At 35.3% G+C, this 27,689-nt stretch overlaps 3 protein-coding genes across 6 annotated transcripts; all 3 read right to left on the bottom strand.

Annotated features, from left to right (window-relative positions):
- Nucleotides 1-587: 587 nt before the first annotated feature.
- LOC125667852 (putative defense protein 2) lies at nt 588-20,793 on the bottom strand. Of its 4 annotated transcripts, none has more exons than XM_048901515.2 (5): nt 20,771-20,793; nt 3,702-3,886; nt 2,780-2,919; nt 1,189-1,277; nt 588-1,111 (listed from the first exon to the last, which is right to left on the bottom strand). In XM_048901515.2, the coding sequence occupies exons 2-5, from the start codon at nt 3,883-3,885 to the stop codon at nt 913-915; spliced, it is 612 nt and encodes a 203-aa protein (XP_048757472.2). In that variant the 5' UTR covers nt 3,886; nt 20,771-20,793; the 3' UTR covers nt 588-912. The 4 variants fall into 4 exon arrangements, with proteins under 4 accessions (XP_048757472.2, XP_048757470.2, XP_048757471.2 ...); XM_048901513.2 differs by lacking the exon at nt 20,771-20,793 and adding an exon at nt 8,774-8,943; XM_048901514.2 differs by lacking the exon at nt 20,771-20,793 and adding an exon at nt 4,197-4,301.
- LOC125667851 (uncharacterized) lies at nt 12,537-17,099 on the bottom strand. The gene is made up of 5 exons (XM_048901512.2): nt 16,445-17,099; nt 14,540-14,716; nt 13,957-14,415; nt 13,094-13,367; nt 12,537-12,880 (listed from the first exon to the last, which is right to left on the bottom strand). The coding sequence occupies exons 1-5, from the start codon at nt 16,595-16,597 to the stop codon at nt 12,741-12,743; spliced, it is 1,203 nt and encodes a 400-aa protein (XP_048757469.2). The 5' UTR covers nt 16,598-17,099; the 3' UTR covers nt 12,537-12,740.
- A 3,552-nt stretch (nt 20,794-24,345) lies between the features above and the next one.
- LOC125657635 (uncharacterized) lies at nt 24,346-26,521 on the bottom strand. The gene is made up of 4 exons (XM_048888327.2): nt 26,388-26,521; nt 26,142-26,267; nt 24,686-24,839; nt 24,346-24,587 (listed from the first exon to the last, which is right to left on the bottom strand). Exons 2-4 carry the CDS (start codon nt 26,259-26,261, stop codon nt 24,469-24,471), a joined length of 393 nt encoding a protein of 130 aa, XP_048744284.2. The 5' UTR covers nt 26,262-26,267; nt 26,388-26,521; the 3' UTR covers nt 24,346-24,468.
- Nucleotides 26,522-27,689: the final 1,168 nt, after the last annotated feature.

Here is a 27,689-nt window from a genome sequence, read left to right as displayed (position 1 = left end):
AATTCTCTTGCTTATCTAGACCCAAGATAGAATTCTTATCTTTTTAAAATTTTGAGCAGGGTCTTGTGTATCACAATAATCATCTTATGGGTTTTTTTTTTTTTTTTTTTTAAAAAGGAAATTATTCAAATCGCGTAATGGTATATCAAAATTCATTCAGACATCTCAAGTCTTTGCCGTTATTTACAAGTATCTAACATTTGAAATAGTGAAGTTGGGAAGAAGTTCACGTTTTTCGAATTTAAATAAACGGGAAAATTACTTCACTTTTATTCATACAATGCATCTATTTTACTTTTCAGATATTTCAATTGTATATCTTTTAGTAGACTTTTTACGAAAAATCCTAATGATATTGACCATCGTTAAAGTCTTTTGGGAAGCACATTGCATGTATTATATGTTTTCATTTTGTAAACTCAATTTCATCATCTCAAAAAAAAATTATTTGTTTATTTAGCAAAGAAACAAATCGGGCAAATTTTGACTTCCATTTTGTGTACTTTTCGCCTTGAAAGTCGCACCAGAAATTTGCAGAGTGATCATGAATGACCAGACAATCTTCCTAAACACAATACAAGAAACTGTTTGATGCATTATACTTTCATTTTTTATTATCAAAGTAAGAAAAATTATAAACTTTAAAGAAATAGTATTACAGTATTACACATTTCAGATCTGACGGACTCGTCCATCTTCATACGTCAGTACCGCTGATACTAACTTCCCCTATATACACAGTACCATGACAAATTTCAGAGTAATTTCCATAAATTAATTACCTTTGGAAAGTAGCAGTAAATACACGACAAAAAAACCCTATATCTTACATTTCTCTGGGTTTATTCTAAAACATTTTTCTTCATAAAGTTTAATATGTAGTACTAATCCAACGATTGATATATATATATATCATACAGTGAACAATAACGCCGCCAAAATGATGGCTATTGATGACAAAGTGGACTTTAGAGTCTCCCCTCCATTAGAACCGTTATTTCCACCGTTCTGGCAAATAGGATTTGGAACCGGATCCGAGGAGCTGCTGTCACGCAACACAGGGGACACGATACCAACCCAGTAAGTGTTGAACGTTTGTACAAAAGTGGCACTGAAAAAGTACAAGATGATTAGTATCTATAGCGGAAGTCAACTAGCAGATTTAAAAACAGTGTAAACGTAGCTTACCGGAAGTACACGTGACCTAAATTGGCTGCAGGAGACCAGTAAAACACTGACTGTGTTTTGTCGTTTTTGTTGGTATGAGTAATAGCACTCTAAAATGAATTAATAAATGCATATTTAGATACATAATCATCTATGAGTTTGTGTGTAAGGTACTTTGTGTGTAAGGTATTTTGTGTGTAAGGTACTTTGTGTGTAAGGTATTTTGTGTGTAAGGTACTTTGTGTGTAAGGTATTTTGTGTGTAAGGTACTTTGTGTGTAAGGTATTTTGTGTGTAAGGTACTTTGTGTGTAAGGTATTTTGTGTGTAAGGTACTTTGTGTGTAAGGTACTTTGTGTGTAAGGTATTTTGTGTGTAAGGTACTTTGTGTGTAAGGTATTTTGTGTGTAAGGTATTTTGTGTGTAAGGTATTTTGTGTGTAAGGTACTTTGTGTGTAAGGTATTTTGTGTGTAAGGTATTTTGTGTGTAAGGTATTTTGTGTGTAAGGTACCTTGTGTGTAAGGAACTTTGTGTGTAAGGTATTTTGTGTGTAAGGTACCTTGTGTGTGAGGTACTGGTACTTTGTGTGTAAAGTACTTGCACACAAACTCATAGATATTTTTATCATGTTTTATACCTTCATTTAAAAAAAAGCCCCAACAATTTCTGAACATCATCTTGAAAATATATAGCTTGAGAATGCAAGGAAACGTTCTAGATCAAGTTGAAGACAAAGGGAAAACACACTTGTAATGCACTTTAATGTTTGTAATGAAGGTATTAGAGCAAACATGAAGCGAAAACAAGAACGACAAACTGTTCAACATACACGTCAGAGTTAGCATGACTAATGGCATGAATTGTGTATCTTGTCATTTTCCGACATACATACTTAATTCTTGTGTCCTTCTGATTTAATTCAGAGCTAAGCTGGATTTGGTTTTTGCGGTTGTGAAATAAAGCGCAAACATAAAATTGTTATTGGAAGCAAAAGTACCACAAGTATTGATAACACTGATATCTTTAATTTCAATATTACATCTGAATTTTATTCAGTATGCATTTTAATAAAGATATTGCTCGATAAAAGAAATGTACTTATATATGTACAGAAAGTAAAAAAATAAATAGGCTTGATGGTAACAATATGCATTATGAAATCAACGGAATTCGAATTTGCCCATATATGGCTACTGAAACAGATACCCTTTTTGTGGAAGCAGTGACTTTTCAGCTTTAATGGATGTTTCAAGGTATGTCCTGACACTTGTCAGTGTAGTGGGAAAATACATAAGAACATTTATTAAATACTAAAGTTTTGAGATGGCTATTTACAAATACCAATACAAAACACCTGAATAATGCGCAGATAGAGTTGCGCTGTAAATGGAAGATTTTATAAGGGGTGGATCTGTAGCTCTCTGGTCTATCACATTTCCCCCTTGAGCTAACGTTCTGCAGGTATAGTGACCCAAGCACGTGAAGAAGCCTGACACATTTGCAGCAGTTAGACCAATATGAAAGCTTGCAGGGACAACTAATTAAGACACTATCCTTAATTATGTTGGAGTTAATGATGATGATGACGACAATGATGATATGATGATACTTACATTGGCCACACCATTACAGCTCAGAGTCTGGAGATTTGTTTCTTCGGACATCAGTGAAAAGGTCGGGAAAGTAACAGTTGAACAGTTTGCGGGACGTGCCTGGACGAAGACTCCTCGGTAGGTCCCTCCGGATACAGTCACTGTTAAAGATATATATATATATATATATATATATATATATATATATATATATATATATATATATATAACCCTGAACATTACGATTACGTTTTTGGATAAATCTGCCAGGTCCCTGAAGGAAAATCAATTCTCAGTGTTCCTTTAATTCTCATGAAAATTAGAAATGGCTTAATATAGAACAACATCTACAGATTTTGAAATGAAATAAAACACCATCTACTGACTTTGAAATTACCGTTTTCACGTGCTCTGATGACCCTCAATAGTCTTGACGGGAAAAAATTATGATTTATAAAATCCTGTAGGGGGTTTGATATAAGAAATATTGTTTCCCTTAGAAAAAAAATATGTATAATTTTTTTTAATCCTGAAAGAAAAAGAAAAAATCATGTGGGGTTTTGCTATGATTGAGGAAAGATATATTTATTTTTCCTTAGAGTAGGTGAAAGTAACCTGCAATGAAGGTTACTTTGAAAGATGTAAATGATAATCCATTAGGCGGCAGTATTTGAATTTCCTGAGACGTAAATAAATGGTAAGCCCCGGTTTACTAATTAGTATTTGGTAGATATATCCAAGAAAGTGTCTATTGCAGGCTAATAAAATGCTTTTTTGAAATGTTAATTGTTATATTGATATTTCTGTCTTTTTTTAATTATACATACATACAGACGGACAGACAGACATAAACTCCATTAATGTATATACATTATTTTCATAAAATGCGTATTAAGACAATGACTATGCATATCCTGGTAACTAAAGATGTAAATTAACGTACCTTCGATGACGTCACCGGCATCGTAACTTGTGGTATTCATGGTAACTCTGTATGGCGACGCCCCCGTTTGGACGGCAGCGTTATGACCGGGGATCATTGACCCACATGAGCCCGTCGGTGCTCCGTTTGGGTAGCAATACACACCGACGCTGAGGAGGCTTAAGGAGACAAGCAAGGACAGCATTCTGAAAGACAATTATATACCGATAATGAGATATAATTATTAGACCCGCCCACCCGATAATTCGTATAACGGTCAGATACACGATGTGATCGACAGAAGTCGACTATAGCTAAAGTCGTTATTCTTTCCGTCTAGACGTAATATCCAAATCGCGACCGGTAATTAAAATGCCGATTTTTGATTATCATTTTAAATTTTTACCAACCCTCATCAATTTATAAAACAAACAAATAAATAAATGAATCCCCCCTCCCCCCCCCAAAAAAAAAATCCCAAACCAAACCAAACAAACTCATGATGGCAAAATATACCTTACGGTGTGGCGGGGTTTACTCCTCTGGGTGATACATGTAGATACAACATGAGTATATATTAAGTATGGGGATAAAGTAGAAACATCCTGGTAATTCAGTTATGGATGAAGTCAGACCATGAGCAACATATTAACATCAAATTTGACGCAGTCACTCATCCTAATATATTGTACGTGTGAGAAATTTAAGAATTTGTTCGATATGGTGTATAAAAACTTTAGAATGTCTTTGTTTTGCATTGGTTTTATCATGAGTTTCTACAAAAGTATAAAATAAGGACTTAATTTTTAAGATTTTACAACAAAATTGCAGGAGTTACATAATTCAAAGCCTAGTTTTTCTTTGAATCTTCTGAAGATCAGTCTTGAGATTATTTAGTTTTGGGTTAAAACAATTTAAGGGCTAAATACGTATTTACATTTAATTTATTTTTCACCGCAGTAACCGTTGCGTTATGCATTGTATTACGTCAAAAACGTAACACGACAGTTTAATTTGCGCTTTGTGTGAGACTTTGATGTCTTTTGTTATTTAATGAGTAGATGTATCTAATCTTAGACGTAGAAAAGATACCAATATGTTTATGACCAATTGTTTTCTCAATTTTGAGATGGCATTTTGAAAAGAAATTCAGATAGAATTTTCGATACTTTATACATGTTCGTAAAATTTCTGCAAAAGTGAAATTTCGACTTGTCCTGCGGTACTGTACATTTTGCATTTACAATTATCAAAAAATTAATTATTCTCATTAAATAAAGAATGCAAGGAACCTACGACCAAATCAAAACGAAAACACACATGCACATCAACAAACATACGACTTAGCAAGCCCTTGTATTTCAATCATATCACTATCGATATTGTTGTTGTGTATTAGTCAAAAGCAAATACAGCTTATAAACAAAGTATACAACCTAATAAATCTTAAATCATATATGAAGGTCAAGAACAAATAGAAAATGTGCTTTTACATTGGTGTTTCTAATTTCAAAGGAATATTTACCCAAGTTACATACGAGTTCCTTTACATTCTGTGTCGATGGAAGTTGAATTGATTTAAAGACAGAGGGTCTAGATCGATATGATATGATAATACTTTTTCAAAACGAATATTTGGTAAAATTTCTTTCAGATACTCGGGTACCATATTGTGATAAATTTTGTACATAGTTATTCTTAATTTTGTCAATCTTCTAACAATAAGTGGTTCCCACCCAGTTTCGAAATATAGAGATTCCCTTGATGCCAATGATGTTAGTCCAGTAACCAATCTTGCTGTTGCTAACTGTAGTTTTTCAAGTTTTTCAGAATTTTGATTTGAATACCCACCCCATACTTCAGATGCATATTCTAGAGGAGGTCTAATGAAAGTAGTATATAAAATAGCTAAAGTTTTCGAACTGACCTTGAACTGTAATTTTTTAAGTAGTCCAAGTTTTTGATAAGCATTGGCTAACAGCGAATCAATGTAAGCTGACCATGTGAGATCATGTGAGAAAGTGATACCTAGGTGTTTATGTGTTGATACAAAATCTAAATTGCAATTTTGAAAATGTATACAATGATTTATAGATGTTTAATATGCATTTAGGAATGTATTTTTCTTTGTACAAAAGAAGACGGCTTTTGTTTTCGAAGGATTAAAATTTAACAGTCATTGTTTAGACCAAGTAAAAGTTGATGTATTTATTTTTTAAATATATTATCCTACATAATTAAGTAAAATATTACTAAGCATTATAGAAGGAAGAACTGAACACATTATTAAACCACGCTGTCTTACTTAATTTAGTTTGAGTGTTTGTAACATGGAGGAAGTGTCTGATAACGGAAAAAGGTTTCCCTCATGCATTTTATGTAAGGTATGAACTAAACCTAATGACAGGAAGAAATGTGAAAGTGTTAAAATAAGCAAATTTTATGGTGGATGCCAAACTACAGATGTGTTAATTCACCATGGAGTTAACCCCTTGATTGATAAAATTCTTGTTTCTATTTATGTGAAAATAACATCCGCTTAATTTTGTTTGCACACTTACCAAATATATGCAAGGAGGGGGTTTGGTTCTATTATATGTAGCAGTATCAGAATAAGATTTTTTAATTAATGAATTCGTTTCATAGATGTTATGGAGTTAATGACAATAATTAAGGCATTTTGAAATACACATAGGTCTAGATATTATTGTAATAAATGATCCGGATAGGAAACTAATGAAATTAGATAAATGGAACATATTTTACCTGAAGATGAGTTCACGTGAACATTTTCTTAGACTAATGTAAAATAAATTATCTCCATATGGCTAAACTAAATGTTCATGTGTTATTCTGTATATGTACGGCTACTTTTGTAACAGTCCCCCCCCCCCCCCCCCCCCACACACACACATCATAAACGTAACTTCCTATATAACAAAACACAAAATGAGCGTGTGAAACATAGGATTAAAATGTTTACTCACTGTCCAAAGTTGTACATGTAGCAACGTGCTTCTGAAATAACGCCGCTGTCCGAAGCCTGGCTATTACTGTTTTCGGCGTGTTTACATGTACATGGGGGATAATAATAACACCCTCAAGCAAATAATAAAAATAAGAATCCGCAAATTTATAAAAGATTGTTAAAAGAAGTGATCAATATGCAACATAAACTACATGTAATATTGAAACGCACATACATAGGTCAATAGATCTTATTCGTAAGTCAACGGTTGGATCCACCATGTTTTCGTGTACATTTTAAGATCCCCCCCCCCTACCCGAAAACTATCGGTATATGCAATAAATGGTTATACAGTTCAAATATTGGGATTGGGTTTATCTTCATGTCATACTTAAATAACAAGGTAAGTAAAGAGGTACTGAATTAATATTACTTTAAAACTGTTGAATGGTTGCATATAAATAAAAATTAAAAAATATAAAGAGAGGGAAGGAGACAAACAGAGAGAGGAGAAAGAGATGTACGAGTATACTATATAGGTGTGTGTTTTAATATAGAATTAACATAGACAGATTTAAATATTTACAATATTATAATTAAATTGCACTGAATAGTGTTTTTGTTTCACTTTTATACCTAGAGAACTTTCACGTAAATGTACATGAAACGTTGTAAAATTCTGACGTTACGTTGCAAAATTGCGACGTCAATAACAATCTGGCCAAAACAATGGGTACTTTGAACGTCAATAACTAAAAAATATTGAAAAGATATCGGAAAAAAGATAACATATTTGAAAAATAGATATTCTTGGCTTCTGTCCCCGAGAATAATATCATGTTCTGACTAAGGGCCATTTTTTGGCTATTCGTGGCTCTGGTTCTTTATTCTTAAATGACTGTAATAGGTACACGTAAAGAAAAAATTATACGCATCTTGTACATCTAAGGTACATAAAAGACATACACATCTTTCTAAAGGAACATTTTTGAATCTACCGGTTTCAGTAACTACCGTAACTCGTGAGACGATAATCTTAACTTACGTACATACCTGTGAGACGATAATCTTAACTTACGTACATACCTGTGAGACGATAATCTTAACTTACGTACATACCTGTGAGACGATAATCTTAACTTACGTACATACCTGTGAGACGATAATCTTAACTTTCGTACATACCTGTGAGACGATAATCTTAACTTACGTACATACCTGTATATGCTTTTTATACTGCATAGGAATTCTTTTAGTTAAGTAGGATTGCAAAGTAAAATGATCAATCAAATGTTTATAAATTCTATATTTTGAGTTGATATAAGAATGTATCGTTTGTTTACAATTATCAAAAATACGTTGCTTAGCAACTGCAAACATGTATTGTGGCTTCAAAGTACATTAGATTGATTTAACTATAAGTTCATCAATCCAACATTTGACAAAATACCTTTAACACTTACTACCTAATTTTTACTGTTTTGTTTACTACTCATTTCATTACACACAGTCATATCATTCAGCAAGCTGTGTACGGTACGTTTAATCATTTTCTTCTTTTTTTTGCGCGCGTGATCTCTAACCGACCAAACCTACTAAGTGAAGACGTCCTCACAATGTATAGAAGAGAATACACACATATTATTCTAAAGGCAAATAGGTACTATGTTAGGTATAGCTATAGGGATACCTATAAAAGTTTATCTAATACTCTCTTTTGAATTAAGAAAAAAAGGTTTTTGAGAGAGAATATTAATAAGGACATGTCCTCACACCACTTGTCTTCACTAAGCTAATATTTTGTATCTACATCTTTCACATGCTGTAGGTCACATTTAGGAGGACGTAATTGTGAGAACATTTTTTTTTTGTCCCTATAGTGCAATTCTGCCCTCACAACTTCTGACCATTGATTGAAATTTGTCCTTACTTTACACGTTTTACTGCCCCCTCTTTCTCTCTCTCTCAGGCGCACGAGAGAGAGAGAGAGAGAGAGAGAGAGAGAGAGAGAGAGAGAGAGAGAGAGAGAGAATTCAGTATAAATCTGATTCTTCGACATATTATATGCCGTGGATTATTTTTTTTATATCATCTCACGTGTAACGAGTTAATTAGGTATACAGACCTGTCTTCCGACTTAGTACATGTATAATTTGTATCATATGTTCTTGACAGATGCACAGTCACCGACCACTTCCAAGAAGTGACGAGTTCCAACCCACGATCGATCACCGAAATCTCGGGCGTGCACAAAAATAATAAGTTGACATAAAGTCTCATAAAGTAAAAAAAAAATCACTTCCTTCACTATAGGCTCATTTCAGTTCAATACGTCAAATTTTGGGATTTAAAAAAAAGTTTTGCATTAAGTACATGTATATGTACCGTACAATCTAATTAAAATATGATACACTTGTGTAGCGATATACGTGAGCGGATCAAAGCATCTAATTTTAATTAGATTGATGTAGCGTAACGTCACTAGCTATATATGGTGTGCGTCACAAAGTAATCGTTCTATTTGGTAAACATGTATGTACTCGTTTACAATACATAATCATTCTTTCAAACATTCTGGAATATTTCTTTAGTTCCTAAATTATAGTTTACGACCGTATGCAGTTCTATGCAGGGGCGGACCCAGGAATTGCTAGGGGGTGTAACTTTATGAGGCAGTGGGTCTGGGAAGCCCCATGGAGCTCCTGGATTTTGATGAAAATGAACATCAAAATTCTGAAACTTTATTTTTCATCTATAGGACACCACCAATCACCTTCCGAAATTGCGTAAAATGTATAAGGAGATCTGGGAACCAGAGAATTTTTTGTGTCGAAAATTTTTCTCCATTAATTTTGACCCCAAGGATGAAAATGAAAATTTCACAAATTTATTGCACATCTACATGGCACCACTTATCATCTTTCAAAAGATTATTTGCCTCCTGCATAAATTGTAAGAGGAGTTCTGGGAACAAGGGTTTTTTGTCGTTTTTATAGAGAAAAACACACGGTTTTCAAACCCCCATTTGGGTCCCTGGATGAACATGCAAAGTCCGAAATCTTATTGCACATCTACATGCCACCACTAATCATCTTCCAAGGGATGTTTGTCTACTGCGTATAATGTAAGAGGGGTTACGAGATCAAGATTTTTGTACAAGAACATTGTTTTCAACCCACATTTGGCTCCCAGGTTGAAAATGAAAATTCCCAAAACCTTAAGTCAACTGCACATCTAGGGGACACCATCAATTACCTTGCAAAAGATGAATTGGATACTGCAAAAATGTATTAGGAGTTTTGAGAACCAGTAATCTTTCTTTCCTTTTAATTTTTTTTGGGGGGGTTTTGTTGTTTTTCTCTCTTGTTTTTAGAAGAAAAACCTATCGTTTATTTTTACCTCCAGTTTGTCTTGATCAGGGTAAAATTAAAAATTCCGAAATCTTTTTGCACATTTACAGGACACCATCTATTATTCTAAAAGATTGATTGGTTACTGCTTAAAATAAAAGAGGGGTTTGATTGATTGTATCTTGCTAAACGTCTCAATCGAGAATTTTTCACTCATATGGAGACGTCACCAAGACCGGTGAAGGGCTTCAAATTTAGGCCTATGCTCGGCGTTTATGGCCATTGAGCAGTGAGGGTTCTTTAGCGTGCGACACCTACTGTGACGCGGGTCATCCGTTTTTAAGGTCATCTCCGAGGACCCGCAAAAAAGAAAAGAAAAAAAGAGGGGTTTGAGGAGGAAGACAAAAGTCTGACCAGGGTAACAACAATATACCCGAACTTTCTTCAGATAGTGCGGGTATGATAAAAGTAATTTTGAACGCCAACTTTTGGGTTGTATTGTATATATGTTTTTACACTTTGTTCTCTGTTTTTAAATCTTACAGTATTTTTGTTTTATATCAGGGGAGATCATTAGGCAACTTTCATTAGCAACAATGTATGATATATGTATGGGTGATCTCCCCTTTTACAGTATCATTTTTATTTCTACATGAATTTGTTTTCATATCAGGGGAGATCACTACGCAATTTTAAGTAGTACCAATGTATATCATTCTGGGTGATCTCCCCTTTTTACATTGTCATCACAATAAATGACAATTCACACAAGTAATGTTGTCTGTCTTACTGTTGGGGTCAGAGTAACACGTTTCTGTGATCATCATTAAACGGGTATTACATAAAAGTATTTTTTTCCGATACCATCCAGGGGTCGAAATTAACTTTTTCTACCACAGGCTAATTTTAGCCTGTGGGTAAAAAATCCACAGGCTAAAATGAAAACCTACAAGCTAAAATGAAAATAATGAAGCAGTGCTCTTTTTATATATATATTTTTTTCAATCAATGATTTCCCCCATCATTACTGAGCCTAGTGGGTCAACAGGTAGCGTTTGGACAAGACACTAAGTCACGCAAGTCATATGGTGCAATGTCTAGGTCTCTTGATTATCGCACCTCTAACAGTCTAATCCACGACTTGTTTACCGCAGGTCTAGATCCAGTCTTCCAATTTCATGCCACATCAGGGTTGTCACTAGTGATTTTTTAAAGCGAATACAGGACTCATGGTTTTATAAGCAGCACGATCACGAGTCCTATGACTTTTTTGATAATCGTCTACGCGGTAGAAATGCACCCGTGTCGTCACTACAACCCGACCTCAATATGACAATGACATTCTCATGATTCTGATAAAAATAACTACCGGAAGACTTGGTAAAACATAGATTCCGATATTTTTTGTAGATAAATGAATAACAAAAACATCATACTTGGAATTATTCAATTTAATCACCCCTATAGGTGAACAGGACTCGTGGCACATGTCGATATGCGATGTCCAATCTCTAAAGCATTTGTTTGACTCCGAGTTTCTTAAAAATCATAAAAGAAAAATCCGGATAAAAACGGTTATTGAAATCGGTCGTTCATGTAAGCGTTTGTATGATTCAGAGTGCAAGTTTGAGAAAAGCGAATAGCCCATCACCGTATAAAAAGGATACGATACGATCATAGGTAGCAGGGGACAGTTTCGCACTATAGGCCCGGTCAACTTTTTCAAAAAATGGAATTACCCTGTATTTGAAGTGATATTACATGTGTAAAAATGTATACAATAATTTTAGGATGCATGTCAAATGTAGCTGAGTGCTTAGTAAAAATGTTGATATACAACATGTAGGTGTCACCATGATTCCTAGCATATAGATGGGTGCAAATACGAAACTAAGACACGTGGTCAGTTGCTGAAGAAATTCCGGTGAAAACATGCAGGGTCTAGCAAAAGGTCTGTAGCTGTGAGGGAAGGTGGATGGCCCCATATGAGAGGTAGATTTTTGAGAAGGGCAGATAGGGTTCTTGATTGTGCACAGTGTCTAAATCCCCATGTTTGGTACTGTGATGGTGTGGGGGTGGTGCGGATTAGCCCAAATGAGGGAAAATCAAAGCAAAAAAGGGGAACCTGCTCAGAGCATGTTTTGTGCACCAGCACCAGTATTTATAGATGACATGTAATTTAGGGTCATAATTTATTAACTACACTAATATGAAATACAGGTATTGACATAAAAGGGAAATATGATTTTTCATTAGTCTGTCATAATCTGACTTTGGTGTATACCCCCTATCCACATGTTTCAAAACCAAAGAAACTGTCCCCTGCCACCATAGTTTGTAAATCACCACTCGCTAAGATTTTCGAGTGTCCATTATTTTTACTCGCTATTTTTCAAATGTACTCGCATTTTGCGAGTATTTCTCGCTAATTTCGACCCCTGACCATCTAGAAGGGAGAATTAATTTACAGTGTGGATATACATGTATGGTTTCTTATATGTATTGATAATTCCGTGTAGAAACAAGGTAAAATTTTCATAATTATCAAAAATATTTATTGCCTCATAAATCACAATTCAAGTTTTTAACAGTCTCATGAACTATTTCCCCCCCCCCCCCCCTCCATGTATCTTTAATGAATAATATGTCAACTTCATTACTCTCGTGTATGAAATCGTCAGTGAGTAAACTGTGGATGGTTGTGTATTAGACAGGAGCACTGCTTGACCATTGTTCATCGATTTAACCGCGGCGTTTTCCTGGTGTGTTAAGTTGCACATCCGAAGCCAGGGAGATCTGGTAAGGAATGGACAGGGATGGGCTGGCAGGGTTCATAAGGCCAGAGACCAGGAAGGCGCTGGGTGGGGTCACTTCAATTACACCTGAAACAAGACATACAGATTCCGTGTTGTTTTAAAATCAATTAGGAAGACATATCAGTGGTATTACATGTAATTATAGAAGTACTACAATGGGTCTTTTGATTAATTATCATGATATCTGTCCTTGATTACTAGATATAAATCAAGAGTCTTCAGTTTAATAAACAAGGATGAGGAAATCAATTTTATGGATTGGAAAATAATTTTTGTTACCGGGATGGAATGCGGGCTGGTTTGGGATAATAATTCCTCCAGTAGTGGTGGTGGTGGTAGTGGTGGTTGTGGTAGTGGTGGTGGTGGTAGTAGCAGCTGTGGTGGTGGGGACCACAATTCCAGTGGACGATAGCTCGAAAACATTACCCAGTTTAGCCGCCCTGCAGCAGAATCTAGCGATGGCCGGACTGAGGGCCTTTAGTTGGTCAGCGGTCAGTTTGTTTGCAGCAGCCACGCTGTAGGCCGCTCTTGCACCAGTCTCGATTTCCATCATCTGATTGAATTAATGTGGTATATATACTGTAAATTTTGCTGCTGGTAATTTGTAAAATAAAATGATTTAAAAATTCAATTTAATCTGAATAATTTGATTTACAGATTAATTTGAATATCATATTTTTCTTAAATACCTGGTAATATATTTTACGATAGATTTTAAAATTGAAATAAAATAGCACGCAATTTAGGAAAAAACACTTTTAGGAGGAATAACACATCAAAGAAAACCGATATTGATGGAAAATTGGGAGCATAAGTATATTTTTGAATTGAAACAGTTAAATTTACCTTTTATTCCTTTACCTTACATAGTGAAAAAGGTGCACTATATGTAGGAAGTCCATGATGGACTCGAACCCACAGTTTACAGATCGGCAGTCGGACACGTTAACCTAATGAGCTATCCAACAAAGCAACACTATTTTTTTAAAAAAGGGACAAAGAATATTTATTTATTATTATTATTCATATTTATTATCTTCCATTTGTGTTTCGAAAGGAAGTCAGTCGTCACGGTGATGTGTTGTTCCTCTACTTCATTGATTTACGGATTATCAGAAAGATTATACAATAAACCCAATTACCGTTTCCCTGCTTTCCAACTCGGAAATAGACTGATTCATAGTGGCGACAGTATTTCCCACAAAACAAACTGCAACAGACCTCGCACGTCGTCTAAAGAAACCAAAAAAGCCTGCGGGCTGATCTTTCTCGTCCTCCCCAAATTTATCATCAATATTGTCGTCATCAGCATCGAAAAAGCCTGCGGGCTGATCTTTCCCGTACTCCCCAAATTTATCATCAATATTGTCATCATCAGCATCGAAAAAGTCTGCGGGGTGATCTTTTCCGTCCTCCCCAAGTTTATCATCAAGATTGTCGTCATCATCATCGAAAAAGCCTGCGGGGTGATCTTTTCCGTACACTCCAAGAAGATCATCAATATTTTCGTCGTCAGCATCGGCCGGATCTTTCGCCGATTCACCTGGTCCAATGTGTCCAGCAGGGGTCACGCGGTACTCGATGCGGATTCCCAGTTTCCCCTTTAAAAAGATATGCAAGTCAAATATTGATACTATTGTACTTTATCAAAATACAGTCTCTCTGATAGAATTTGTTTCATTAAATTCAAACAATTTCATCATTTTAGAATAAAAAAGCACATACTGTTGAGAAATCAAACATTGTGTTGTGTCTGTCAAACCCGGTATTATCTAAATCTCTGTCACGTGATGCAAGGACTGCAATCTGTTTGTTCATGTGCACACGAGCAAATTCGTCAACTTCCACAGCAACATTGGTATTGGCTTCATCAAGATCTGTCACCCAGGAAAATTTCTTTACCTGTAAAATTATAATAATCTAATTAAAATTAGATTCGCTCGCATACTCGCTTATGGCCCTGTCACACTACATCGCGACCATCACGACCTCACTACGTTCTATCATTGTTTTTAGATCGTGGTGAGATCGTAGTGCGAACGGCATGGATTTGTAATTTTGTCTGTCTTCACGATGTTACTGCGTCCTCACTACGCTCTTATCACGATTCCACTACGATTGAACTACGGCCTTGTTACGATTTCACCACGTTCTCACAACGTTCATCAAGTTCTTACTACGCTCCCACTACGTCCATCACGTTCTAACTACGCTCTCACACGACTCCCACACGAGTTTCCTACGCTTCTGCCACGATTGAACCACGATCTTACTACGATTCTACCACGACCTTACTACGGTTCTACCACGTTTCCGCTCCGCTGTCGCCACGCTTTGCAGCAGATGAATCAGATCCAGATTCAGTATAAATACAGCTCAGAACCTTGTCATCCATTTGTACCAATATTTCCATAGTAAAAGCATGCCGTCAAGGTCGTACCCAGCAAGATCTACGCTGCCTTACGATTATCCTCCTCCTCCTTCGCCTAAGTAACAATATAGCAGCTTGGTCGTTAAGTGTCATATACTGAATATGCATCAACATCTCCATCAATATTTCTTGGTCTGGTCTTTCCATGATTCCAAAGAAGCAATGGTCATATGCAACCTTTGTTCAGTTTTTATACCAGTGTGTGGAGGAGAACAGAACGTGATGCGGTCGTGGCTTGCGCGCAGTGAAATCGTAGTGAGGACGTACATGTATTAAGGACGGGAAGAGCTTGGTAGAAACGTACTACAGTCTTCAACAACATAGTATGGACGTGCCGTGATCGTAGCGGAAGCGTGAAGAAAACGTAGTGCAAACGGGGTGATCGTAATGAGAACGTAGTGAAAACGGGATGGTCGTATAGAGAGCGTACTGGAATCGCAGTGCAGTCGTTTTCTTCTGCATCACGATCCCATTACGATACTACTACGACCATGCCGATCTAAATACGCCCTTAGTACGTCCTTGCTACGCTTCCACTACGATCAAATTTGACCACGATCTTACTACGTTTGTTTTGAGCATGTTCAAAGTTGTTCCACGACCATCACGACCATAAAGACGTTACTACGTTCTTACTACGACGTACCCGATCGCACTACGATCATCAATTTTTACATGGTCGTAGTGCGAACGTGGCTTAGTGTGATGGGGGTATTACATAAGAGAGTATATGAGCGGATCTAACATCTAATTTTAATTAGATTGATATAATACAAAATCAAGCGAGTTTCAGGTCAGTGATGTTTGTGTCATTACAAGAGGATATCTCCATGAAACTAGTTCCTGATTTTTTTTCAAAGAAGTAACACATGAAATTTCACTAACGGTAGGTTTTGTGAAGAGCAAAAAAGAATAAAAATATATTTCAAATACAACTTAAAGGTCGTTTTATATATATATATATATAAATATTTCTAAGATACAATTAACCAGAGAAATTTAACTTTAAAATGGAAAATTATGTCCACTGGGGAAATTGTTACAATAAAAGGTTTACAACTTATCGATGATAACCTTTTCAAAACTAAAACAAACTGTACGTCTTCCGCCTCATTCATAGCAATATTAATTATATGCTGCTACAATAGTGTGTCTCAGAATTCTTTAGATCCTAAAACACAGAAACAAGGTTTACTTACGTTTAAGGCAGAACGGCCGGCATTTCCATCATCCCGATCTCTACCACGCCCCCTTCCCGGGGGTCGTCTTCCGCGCCCCCGGCCCGGGCGACCAAAAATCTCCGTAATCCCCACAAATAGGAGTAGAATCGAAAGAGCAAATGCGTACTTCATTTTCTTTTGATGTACTTATTGAGATTCATAAGTAGAAGCCCTTTATATACGCTAAAACTAGCGGAAAATAACGAAAAACGCGTCATAGGTTATTTTTGTTCCGATTTCATGATCTTAACAGTGTGAATATTGAGTCAAAAGGATTTGATAATCCGGGTGGCGTATAAGGCAAGATAAGCATTGTATGAACAAACAGGATCTTGGACAATAGTTATATTAGAACGTTTCACAACTGACATCTTCTCGCCATATACAGTATTTAGTAGTTGAAGGAAAGTAGAAAATTGATTTTAAAAATGAACAAATAATCTATGTATGTTAATCTTTAGTACAGAATCTTTATCTAAAGTTTTACCCAGTCACAGTAAAATATATCAGACACCAATTTAAAAGTACTAGTATCTAACATCTTTTAGAGGTACTTCTGCTTCATTTTTTATTTCATTTTTTCCCATTCTACATGTTGGAATGTTTGGGAGGATCGAATACATATAGTGGAACACTGAAGAATTGGTCACCTCGCGCTATTAAAGCATATCCACTAATGAGTGGGAAAAACAAAAGGTAAATCCAGAAATTGTAATAAATAGATAAACATGACCATTTCCGTAACGTCAGCACATTCTCTCTCTCTCTCTCTCTCTCTCTCTCTCTCTCTCTCTCTCTCTCTCTCTCTCTCTCTCCCAATGAGTAATTTAATTCAATTGTCCTTCCTCTATAGCGTGAATCCTTTGCCTTTATTTGGGGGAAAATAAATAGAAATATATCAACATTCTGGTGTAATATTCTGAACACTAAGTTAGCTGTTTCATTAGTCGTAAATATCTACGTTCCAATGTTTCCACTTCGATAACTTTACCAATTAAAATGATTACCATTTCCTCATAAATGTGAGCAATATGCGTATGAATATAGATGAATAAAATACGACTATTTCAATGGATGGGAATATTCTGACAGAAATGTAAGTAAAATGTAAATATAAAAAAATAAATTATATTTTTGAAAATACACGATGGCATGGATAGCAACGCTTCAAGTCAGCAAAATTTTCATTCAGCACCATAACGCGCTTCATGAAGTATGCGTCGAAGTTTATGCCCCCCCCCCCCCCCCCCACGTATTTTCAAATACAAAATTTGTTTCTTAAATATTTTTAGAACATTGTTAGTTCGTTTGCTTTTAGGTTATAAGATAAAACATGATGAATATATGACCCTTTTCATTCTGTTATGATTTCGATAAAACTCGAAATCCTTATATTCTAATACTCAATTGAATTTGAAATAGTTCCTGCACTAGAATTGCATGTAATATTGAAGAAATGAAAACATTTGATAAACTGTGGTATGCTGTACTGTGGTTTTCAAGTATAAATCGCTATTTTGCTAAGGTTATGATCCGTTACTATGTCAACCAACCTTAGATAAGCTTTATTAATTTCATAGATATCCACTATGCTGTGAAACACAAAGGGAATTCATGTGCTAAATTCTTAACTTGGGTGTTGAAACTATAAGTCAGAATCATATGGCTTCATATTTGCGACCCCGTAAGCTAATTTGTTAATTAGAATCTAGATCTTTAAATCATATTGATGTGAAATTTGTTGTTTGTACTTCTCAAAATATATTTGTAACATTTGATAGAATACTACATGTCGCTTTCCAGGTTTATATTCACGTTCGAGATATGAAACGAGACATTCTGCATCAATGCATAGCGTATTGATCCACAATCTCTTACTGTCCGATGTTTTAATAGCGTATTGATCCACAATCTCTTACTGTCCGATGTTTTAATAGCGTATTGATCCACAATCTCTTACTGTCCGATGTTTTAATAGCGTATTAATCCACATACTCTTATACTGTCCGATGTTTTAATAGCGTATTAATCCACATACTCTTATACTGTCCGATGTTTTAATATCCCAATCACTCGAATCTTTCTTTCTGTCTTCTTTTGAAATTCCTATTCATTTTAAAGATTTTTATAGCCGTAATAGAAACAAAAGCACAGAAGAAACAATAGCGCAGTGCCACAGGACAGTTTTTCAGTTTCTGATGGTGTCATTTGGAAAAATTTTTCAGTTACTATCGTTTTGTCATACCCAATCTACATATAACAAATTACCCCTCAAATAAATCGTAGTGTAGATTTAATGCTAGCTTTTTGTACATCTTTTAGCCATTTTCATTTGTTCTGAGGATGGGGCGACCTTCGTCCAGAAAGTCCGACAATTCAATACGCCGGTTTCGAGTTATGTCCAAGTTAACTCTCGTACATGTATGTACATGCAGTGAGGCGCGAAACAACTTGTTTACATGCGGAGTGGGACAAATATTCATTACTGCACAGTAAGTTTCTCATGCAATTTTATCAGAATGAAGGTCAGAATTCAATCCGTATCATTTTCAAAGTATACACTCAGCTGAAAAAGTTTATTCGTATTTTGCATTGCAAAGTTAAGAAATTTGAGTCTGAAGTTTGTAATTTCATACGACTCCTCGCCATCTTTAGAAATAAACCTGATAGATAATAGTTTTCAAGCTCAGTAACGTTTATCTGGTAGCTGGCTATCACTAATTATAACTTTTATATCTTGTAGTACTTAGCTGGCTACAAGTAGCTAATTTTTCTTACGTTTAGTAGCTGGTTACTAGTAGTTAACTTTTCCTGGTTCAAGAAGCTAAGTACTAGTGGCCAACTTTTCTCTTTTTAAGTAGCCAGTTACTAGTAGCCAACTTTACCGATCTGTTTTATCACCAGAATTGACTGATACATCAACTAAGTAAGCGATAAGTATTCAGGGAGCAATCAAATACATGGAATTCTTATTTTATCACATTATTTCGTTGGTCGTAAGCATCATATCTACCATAAGTAACTCCGTTTACCTGATCAGGATATACGGCTCACGGCGGATGTGACCGGTCGACAAAGGATACTTACAATGTACTCCTCATAGACACCTGATCCCACTTCTGGTGTGTCTAGGGGTCTGTGTTTGCCCAACTCTCTATTTTGTATTGCTTATAGAAGTTATGACATTTATTTCTGTTCGTTATCTTCACCTTTCATCCAGGATATCAATTGCATTGTTTTTATCCTTCTACTTTAGTAAAATATTTAAATATTTCTTTCTGTAGTGTTTTGTATTTCCTTCATTTGATCTTGAAAGAGAAGCTGCTTTTAATTCACAGTCTTCCTCACTGGCTGTAGGTCCACTCTGTTTCACTTAAGACATTCAGATTTGGTTTCATTAAATGCAACTCCTATACAAAACAGCTTTTATCTCGAAACTGGCGTATTGTCAATCTAATTGAAATGAGACTTCTTAGATCCGCGCCTGTTGTTGCGATTGTGAGCGTATCTTAGGATCTGATTTAAAATTAGATTGGACGTATTGTTCCTCTCTCTCTCTCTCTCTCTCTCTCTCTCTCTCTCTCTCTCAGATGAATGTTGTAACGTCACAAATACGTGCATTTCTGGTATAAAAAAATTCCCAGACTGCCAAAAATTATGATAATCAGATCGGGTTAAGAAATTATTGTCCGCATGTGTCGGCTATTATCACATTAAGATATGTTGACTGATCTGTCACGGTATTGCATGGGCCAACGCATGAGGCACTTCATTTCTCTGCGAAGAATCGCCTTAAAGCAATTCTAAAGCTTTTTAAAGAAAGGTGTAAGAAAGTACTACATTTGCTAGCTGCAGATCTGTAGCGTTATGGTTTTATATTCTTATCTTTGACCATAACGACAAGAATATAAAACCATAACGCTACAGATCTGCAGCTATACATTTGTGGATTTAATATTCGAAATCAGTAATTTGTTTGGGGAAAATAAGATTTATATTTTGTGTCTGAAATTTTAGAAATACAATAAGGAAATTACTAAATATCAGAGAAATCGAAGAAAGTTTAAATTTCAAATCCGCAAGTGGCTATATAGCTCCACACAGTCCTTCTCATTTTTACTTCAACGTATTTCAACATGGAAATTATTTAATTAAAGAGAAAACAAAGAATTTTAAGAATAACTTCTGTTTCCTTTCCAGTTAACGTCGGGGAAATGGAAGGTATAACCTCCATACCCACCCTATGGATCTGCTCCTGAAGGACTTAACTGTCGAAAATGTTTGTCGTGATAAAATATATCCTACCTTTTTCTTCGTCTAGGTTCCTTTTAATTTTACAAGTAATTCATGAACAAATCCACTCATCTGTATCACGCTACAATCAGATGAAAGACGCTGATGATCTGGTTACATCCCTTTACAATTTTTTCGTCCTATATTCGATTAGAGTTATACCACGACAAATACAGGTAACCCTTCTTGTATTGGGATTGTGTACAACGCCCACGGTAATGATTACATTGTCATTTGACCGAAACATAAAAATCAAGCCGAGTAAGACGATCATACGATTTTCATGGTGACCAAAAGAAATAAAACCCCAGGCAATACACACTCACGATACCATGACCAAATCCACGACATACAGTCGACTTGAATCGTGCGCTCATTTCATTGCTGTTTTATAAAATCTTATTATAAATGAAAATTATGTAATAAATTTACACATGCATAAATACGAGTCTGGATATCGAATGATATTGTGACAGACAGAAAATTAAGGAATCGGTTTTCAGATGTTTGAAAATATTATTGTGAAACTTGAATATATATATATATATATATATATATATATATATATATATATATATATATATATATATATCCAAAATTGAAATAGAGTCTCAGTAATCGGTTAATGATATTTAAAAAATATGGGGGAAAAAACCACAGAAATCCTCCGTAAAGCTTTAGCGCTTTCATTACATCTTCAGAAGATTTACAAAAATCATTTTTGTAAAGATCATTACAAAAAGCATTTTTGTAAAGCTTCTGAAGATGTAATGAAAGCGCTAAAGGTTTACGGAGGATTTCTGTGTTTTCTTTTCATATTGTTTATAGTTCGAGATAAAATACATAAAAGATACTATAATTTTTCTTCTTCAAATTATCACATGTCATGAATTTTGTGTAATCCGTTCTAAGCAATACGAAGTAAATATAAATAAGGAAGAAGTGTTTTGTTTTTTGCATTTATATGACAATTTTGACAAGCGTACTCGTTAACTGATATAAAGTGTTAAAATTGTTATTTCAGTGAAGATCATCCATACATTTGTTGTATAGATCAGAGCTTAAACGGATATTAGTCTTCGATATTGATTCATGATGAAAAGCCTGTTGTTGACAGTGTATAGGTGTACAGACAAGAGGCAAACCAACAATATTACAGAATAGAAATAAAACAACTACAATGTAGAACTGATGTCAATCTGTTCTGATCATCACATCTATATATTCTTAAGTTTACACGCCATCTTAAAACAACTAACATACTTTCAGTATATGAGTGATCCATCTCATAGATACCATAAATAATGCAAAATTGACAGTAAGCCAAAAACGGACCTCTGGATATACCAGAGGAGGGATCAGGTGGCTAGGAGGAGTAAGCATCCCCTGTTGAGCGGTCACACCCACCGTGAGTTCAATATCTTGATGAGATAATCGGAGTGATCCGCAGTCGAAATCATTATGCAAAGACAGGCTTAACAATTGGTATGAAACGTCAGACAGTATTAGACGTCATGGCAGGTTGTATTAGATCATTATAACGACCATATGTATTGCAAATTGCTGACTTTAATGATACTGTTGAAACCCCCGTAACAGCAACTTATTTGTAGCCCGACTCGATTTAAAAATTCTTCATACGCAGAACATGCTCTTCTGTATCGAGTCAGTTGAGAGACGTAAAAACTACATGTATATGCAGGCGATAATGGAATGTTCGTACATAGATATGGGGACTTGTCAATGGAGAAACTATCGAAATATAAAGCAGATATGGAAAACTCTGTGGTATCTTTATTTCGAATTCAATGTGAAAAATGGAATCGATACAGTGGATATGGATGAAGGTGAGTATTGATAATAGATAAAACGTCCTCGATGCATTCAAAGATCGAGTTGAAGGTCACAGGAAGATATTTTTTCTTCTTATATAGAAGCTTTTGAATACATTCTGGCGTATAAGAATGGATTGATTGATTGGGGTTTTACGCCGTTTTGGCAATATTTCAGTCATTTTACGGCGGGTATAAGAATGGAAAACATGTTAGCTGATAAAGGAACTCATTTCCTGACCATTGGAATTCCAACAGAATGTTGGGAGACCTGATTTCCAAAGATAACGAAGGCATTATCTATGAGTATCTATGAGTAATTTTGACCGGTCACAGTAGCTCAGTGGTAGAGGTAATGATAAGTAGTGATCGCTCCTTCGCCAAACGCTCGGCATTTTGAAGTGAAAATCACGGGTCGTTCAGAGATGGCCCTAAAAACGGAGGTCCTGTGTCACGGCAATCGTTGATCGTTAACGAACCCTTACTGCTACGGCTGTAAGCGCTAAACATGGGTCTAAATTTGTTGCATTTCACCTACAGCTGGTGACGTCTCAATATGAGTGAACAATTCTCGAGGAGACGTAAAAAAAAAAAAAAACAACCAACCAACATATTTTGAGTATCAAGGTCAAAGTACTTGTGGGTAGAATCAGACTAGTGAGTAGTGATTTACAAAGTACTTGTTCGTAGAATCAGACTAATGAGTAGTGATTTACAAAGTACTTGTGGGTAGAATCAGACTAATGAGTAGTGATTTACAAAGTACTTGTTCGTAGAATCAGACTAGTGATTAGTGATTTACAAAGTAATTTTTGGATGACTGATCAGAAGATGTGAATGTTTTCAATTTTTCATTTTATTTCTTTATCTGACATAGGGAGTAATAAAATATTAGAGGGCGAAGCCCTTTCACGGCCCGAAGGGCCGTGAGAGCGGATCTTTCCCTATAGGTAACACGTATAGACATGTTTAAAAGGAAAATATAGGAAATAAATGAAAAACTATACCATACCTATGGAACTTTAAAATTTTGGTACTAATGGCGTCGATTCGAATATTAGCGCGTGGACATGTATTTCTCTATTTTGAATCTCATCTACCCTAGTTCACGTCGTTCTGAGATGCTACATAAAATTCGTAAAAGCATGTAAATCTTATTTTCTTAATCATATAAAATCACTCCACGATTAACGTCATGTTTGTTGTTGTGGTTCAAACGCTATGTTTGTAAATTTGCTAAATAACGACGCTGAATATGACGTCACAATACACCAATTGCGTTATATTTCCCGCGTTCAATATGTAGGCGGATCAAATATCCAAAATTAGGATGCTTTGATACAGTTCCGTCCTCGTGCTAACTTCGGGTTGTTTTTGTTCTGTTTTGGATATAGATACTAATGCCAAAATTTGTTTGCTTCCCCCTCAAACACGGTCACGCCGTAAAACATATTAGTTTATGATTTAGGCGAAGTCCCTCCGTTTGACCACAATAAAAAATCCTTTTGCATATAGAAATCCAGGGGCAGAGCCAAGCTATTTTGTTATAATAATTGAGATTTGGACCCTAGATGATATTTTTGTCCGAGCAAAATGGAGAATTGGAGCCCCTTAAATAGCACAAAATGACATTTCTATTTAAAATAGTATACATGTATGTAACACCCGTAACAGTCCCAAATCCAACGCTGGATTCTATCTTCTCATGTTGATGAAGTGAGTGCAACTTTTGCCAAGGTAATTAAACAAAAGCAATTACTTTGCAACATTTTATTGTCTTTTATTTGAATAGAAATCAAAACTTTACAAAATCACCGGGTTTAACAGAATTTGGTGGTTAGACATTCTTGACTTGTTCTTTACTGTATACGGAACTGTTCAAGGAATGAAGGTGATACCGGAAGTGACGTTGATGTTATAAGGCACATTTAGTTCTGGTTGAGAAGGATCAATGAGACCGTTGACCTTAAAAGACTGGGAGGTCTGCAGGATGGAGCCTTAACAAAAACAATACAGATTATGATAAATCAGTGTGTCCTATAAAGTTACAGATAATTCGACAAGTTCAACATATTAAAAAAAAAGTACTACTCACTCGATTTCATGAGATAAGCGTTTCCTCTGTTGATGGCTTTGGCGCAAAACGCTGTGGTGAACCAGCCGTGGTTAAGCATAGAAGACTGTATTGTCAGCTTGTCAGCAGCCTCAACAAAGCGAGTCATGGGTTCTCCGGTTTCAACTTCCCCCGCCTAAAATTGAATATACATAATATTTCATATAAATATATTAACATTTACAACCATTTGCTGTTGCAATATAATTTATATTACAAAGCTGTGGATCGGCGTGAGAAAAACACTTTAATTTCCTCCCTTAAGTCAATTCTGTATTCCTAAAATCAACTGAAAATTTGTAAGACTACCGGTACTTTATATACTCCTGTGAAACTAGTCTTTTTCTAGCATTTTTATATATATATAAAAAAAGTACCGTTTCTACTTGCATTGCGTACTCTTCTAGAGTTACTGCCCTTGACAAACGCCATTGATTGATGCATCTGTAGTGTATTTAATAGTTCATCAATCATATCACTGAGGATTGCCATTCGGTTGACCACTCTTGGGTTGGACAGTGACAGCCTTACTGTGTGTATGTTTCAAAATATCAACCGACACCCAATTACGTTATTATAAATGAAAACCGTATCATTGTCTACACCTTTTCCTCACAGCCTTTTTGTGCATTCAATGATCTTAATACTTTGGTACCGATAGGTCCAATTTAATAACAATACACTTATTCTGTATAATCCTTGAGCATGTCATTTTCTCTTTGTCTGAATGCACTAAAAGCATGTCGATCACATGGACGGGCGGATAAGATTATTTCTACATTCCTATATGTCTACTGATCAGATGTAATCCATCATTATAACCGACGAACGGAAACTTACGAAAGTAACTTTAAAACAAATCCCTGACTTAAAAAACGGACAGGTTGTGAAATCCTTAATGAGAAAGATTGTCAGTATACAACAGAAGGTGAACTTACATTTATTTGTCAGTGTACAACAGTGGACTTACATTTATTTGTCAGTATGAAACAGAAGGTGGGTTTACATTTATTTGTCAGTGTACAACAGAAGATGGGCTTACATTTATTTGTCAGTGTACAACAGAAGGTGGGCTTACATTTATTTGTCAGTATAAAACAGAAGGTGGGCTTACATTTATTTGTCAGTATACAACAGAAGGTTGACGTTAATTTATTTGTCAGTATAAAACAGAAGGTGGGCTTACATTTATTTGTCAGTAAACAACAGAAGGTGGGCTTACATTTATTTGTCAGTATACAACAGAAGGCTGACGTTAATTTATTTGTCAGTATAAAACAGAAGGTGGACTTACATTTATTTGTCAGTGTACAACAGAAGGTGGGCTTACATGTATTTGTCAGTATAAAACAGAAGGTGGGCTTACATTTATTTGTAAGTGTACAACAGAAGGTGGGCTTACATTTATTTGTCAGTATAAAACAGAAGGTGGACTTACATCGCCTCTGTTGATGAGTTCTCCGGTTACCTCCTCTGCCACCACACTGCTGTCCATAACAAAACACACAGGGGTGGTAGTAGTAGACTGCGGGACGGGGGCATGGAATCGTATCGCCATTTTATTCTTGAAAATCAGATATAATGGTTTTGTGTATTTTCAGAATTGTCAGCAAAAGTACGCGATTATTAACCTTTCGAATAGTTAGTAATAAGTTTCACACGTAATATCCAACCGAAGACTTACCCTGCGAATGTCGTACTGGGTTTGGGATGAGATGAAGCCTTCGTTAGATAGATTTGTGTCGGTGGAGGCAATGTGAGCTACCCCAAATAACTGATAGTATTTTGCGCACTCGCTAACCAACTGATTCTTGGGTAAATTGGTTTCCCATGAGTAGCTCTGAGCCTAAACATATAATATGGTCTTCAAACTGGTGATTTAAGGAAAGTCCGTGCTTTTACGTATCCGGTTTTAAATTTTAAACACCGACTAGAAAGTTCCAGTTATAACTTCTTTGTCTGATGTTTGTAGTTTACGAGAACTGTACGAGTCAAATTTAGCATTCAAATGTGAATCTTAGATATATTTACCATGATTTATTATAGTGTCAAGTCCTCACTAGCTCCAATGGTACAAAGCAATGTAATATCTACACTGATCTCTAAAAGGCTCATAGCTTGCAATCTAAGCCTGAACAAGTTAAAAATCATACATAGGCGTGACCCTCACAGTGGAATTCAAACTGTTTTTAGTGAGTTTGTGTTTTGGTTCAAAGAAACCAAGAATTATAAATCCTCAGAACAGTATCAGTAAAGTTGTTGAATATTTGAACTCCTCTTCACAAGTATTTTCAAGAAACAAAATTATTTGTACATGAGCTGTAGTTGCTAGAATCTACACATGTTACACTATATTTATTTTTCCTATAAGTATGAGATAGCATGTAGGTATTTTTATGTATGATATGATTGATAGCCAAACCAAAAAAGAATAACACACACACCAAAAAAAAATTGTGAGAAAAAGGAAGGGGTGGGGTCCCCCCCCCCCACTCCTTGTGTTCTAATTGTCTGGTGGGACAAAATTTTCAGTATGTTTTACATATACACTGTATATATATTGTCATATTCTGTTAATCTTGATTTTAAGACTGTATTTGCTGTAACAATTTACTATTTTCAAAGTGTGCAAAGAATAATTGTAAAACTTAAATTTAAAAATGGGGGTTTACGTATTCAAGAGACCATTTTGCAAAATATCTCTGGTCAACTATGGTAAAATATGTTTTATTGTTAACCTTATATATAATTCTAAATATTTTTAAAGAAAAACTGGCATGTAAACAATTTAGATTTTGAGAATTTTTCAAAATTGCGATATTCTGTGATTTTTTTCTGAAGGATGTGCGTAGATTAAACAGCAATTGTGTATGTTTTCAATTGAATATCTTTAAAAATTCTCTCAGTAAATGAATAGCTATTGGTCTTTATATATTATAGCTTGATATAATGTGCTTTGGTGCATATTTTTAATAAAACATGAGAT

The sequence above is a fragment of the Ostrea edulis genome, chromosome 9, assembly GCF_947568905.1.
Source record: "Ostrea edulis chromosome 9, xbOstEdul1.1, whole genome shotgun sequence".
Lineage (NCBI taxonomy): Eukaryota > Metazoa > Mollusca > Bivalvia > Ostreida > Ostreidae > Ostrea > Ostrea edulis.
This window is presented reverse-complemented; position numbering and strand designations above follow the sequence as displayed.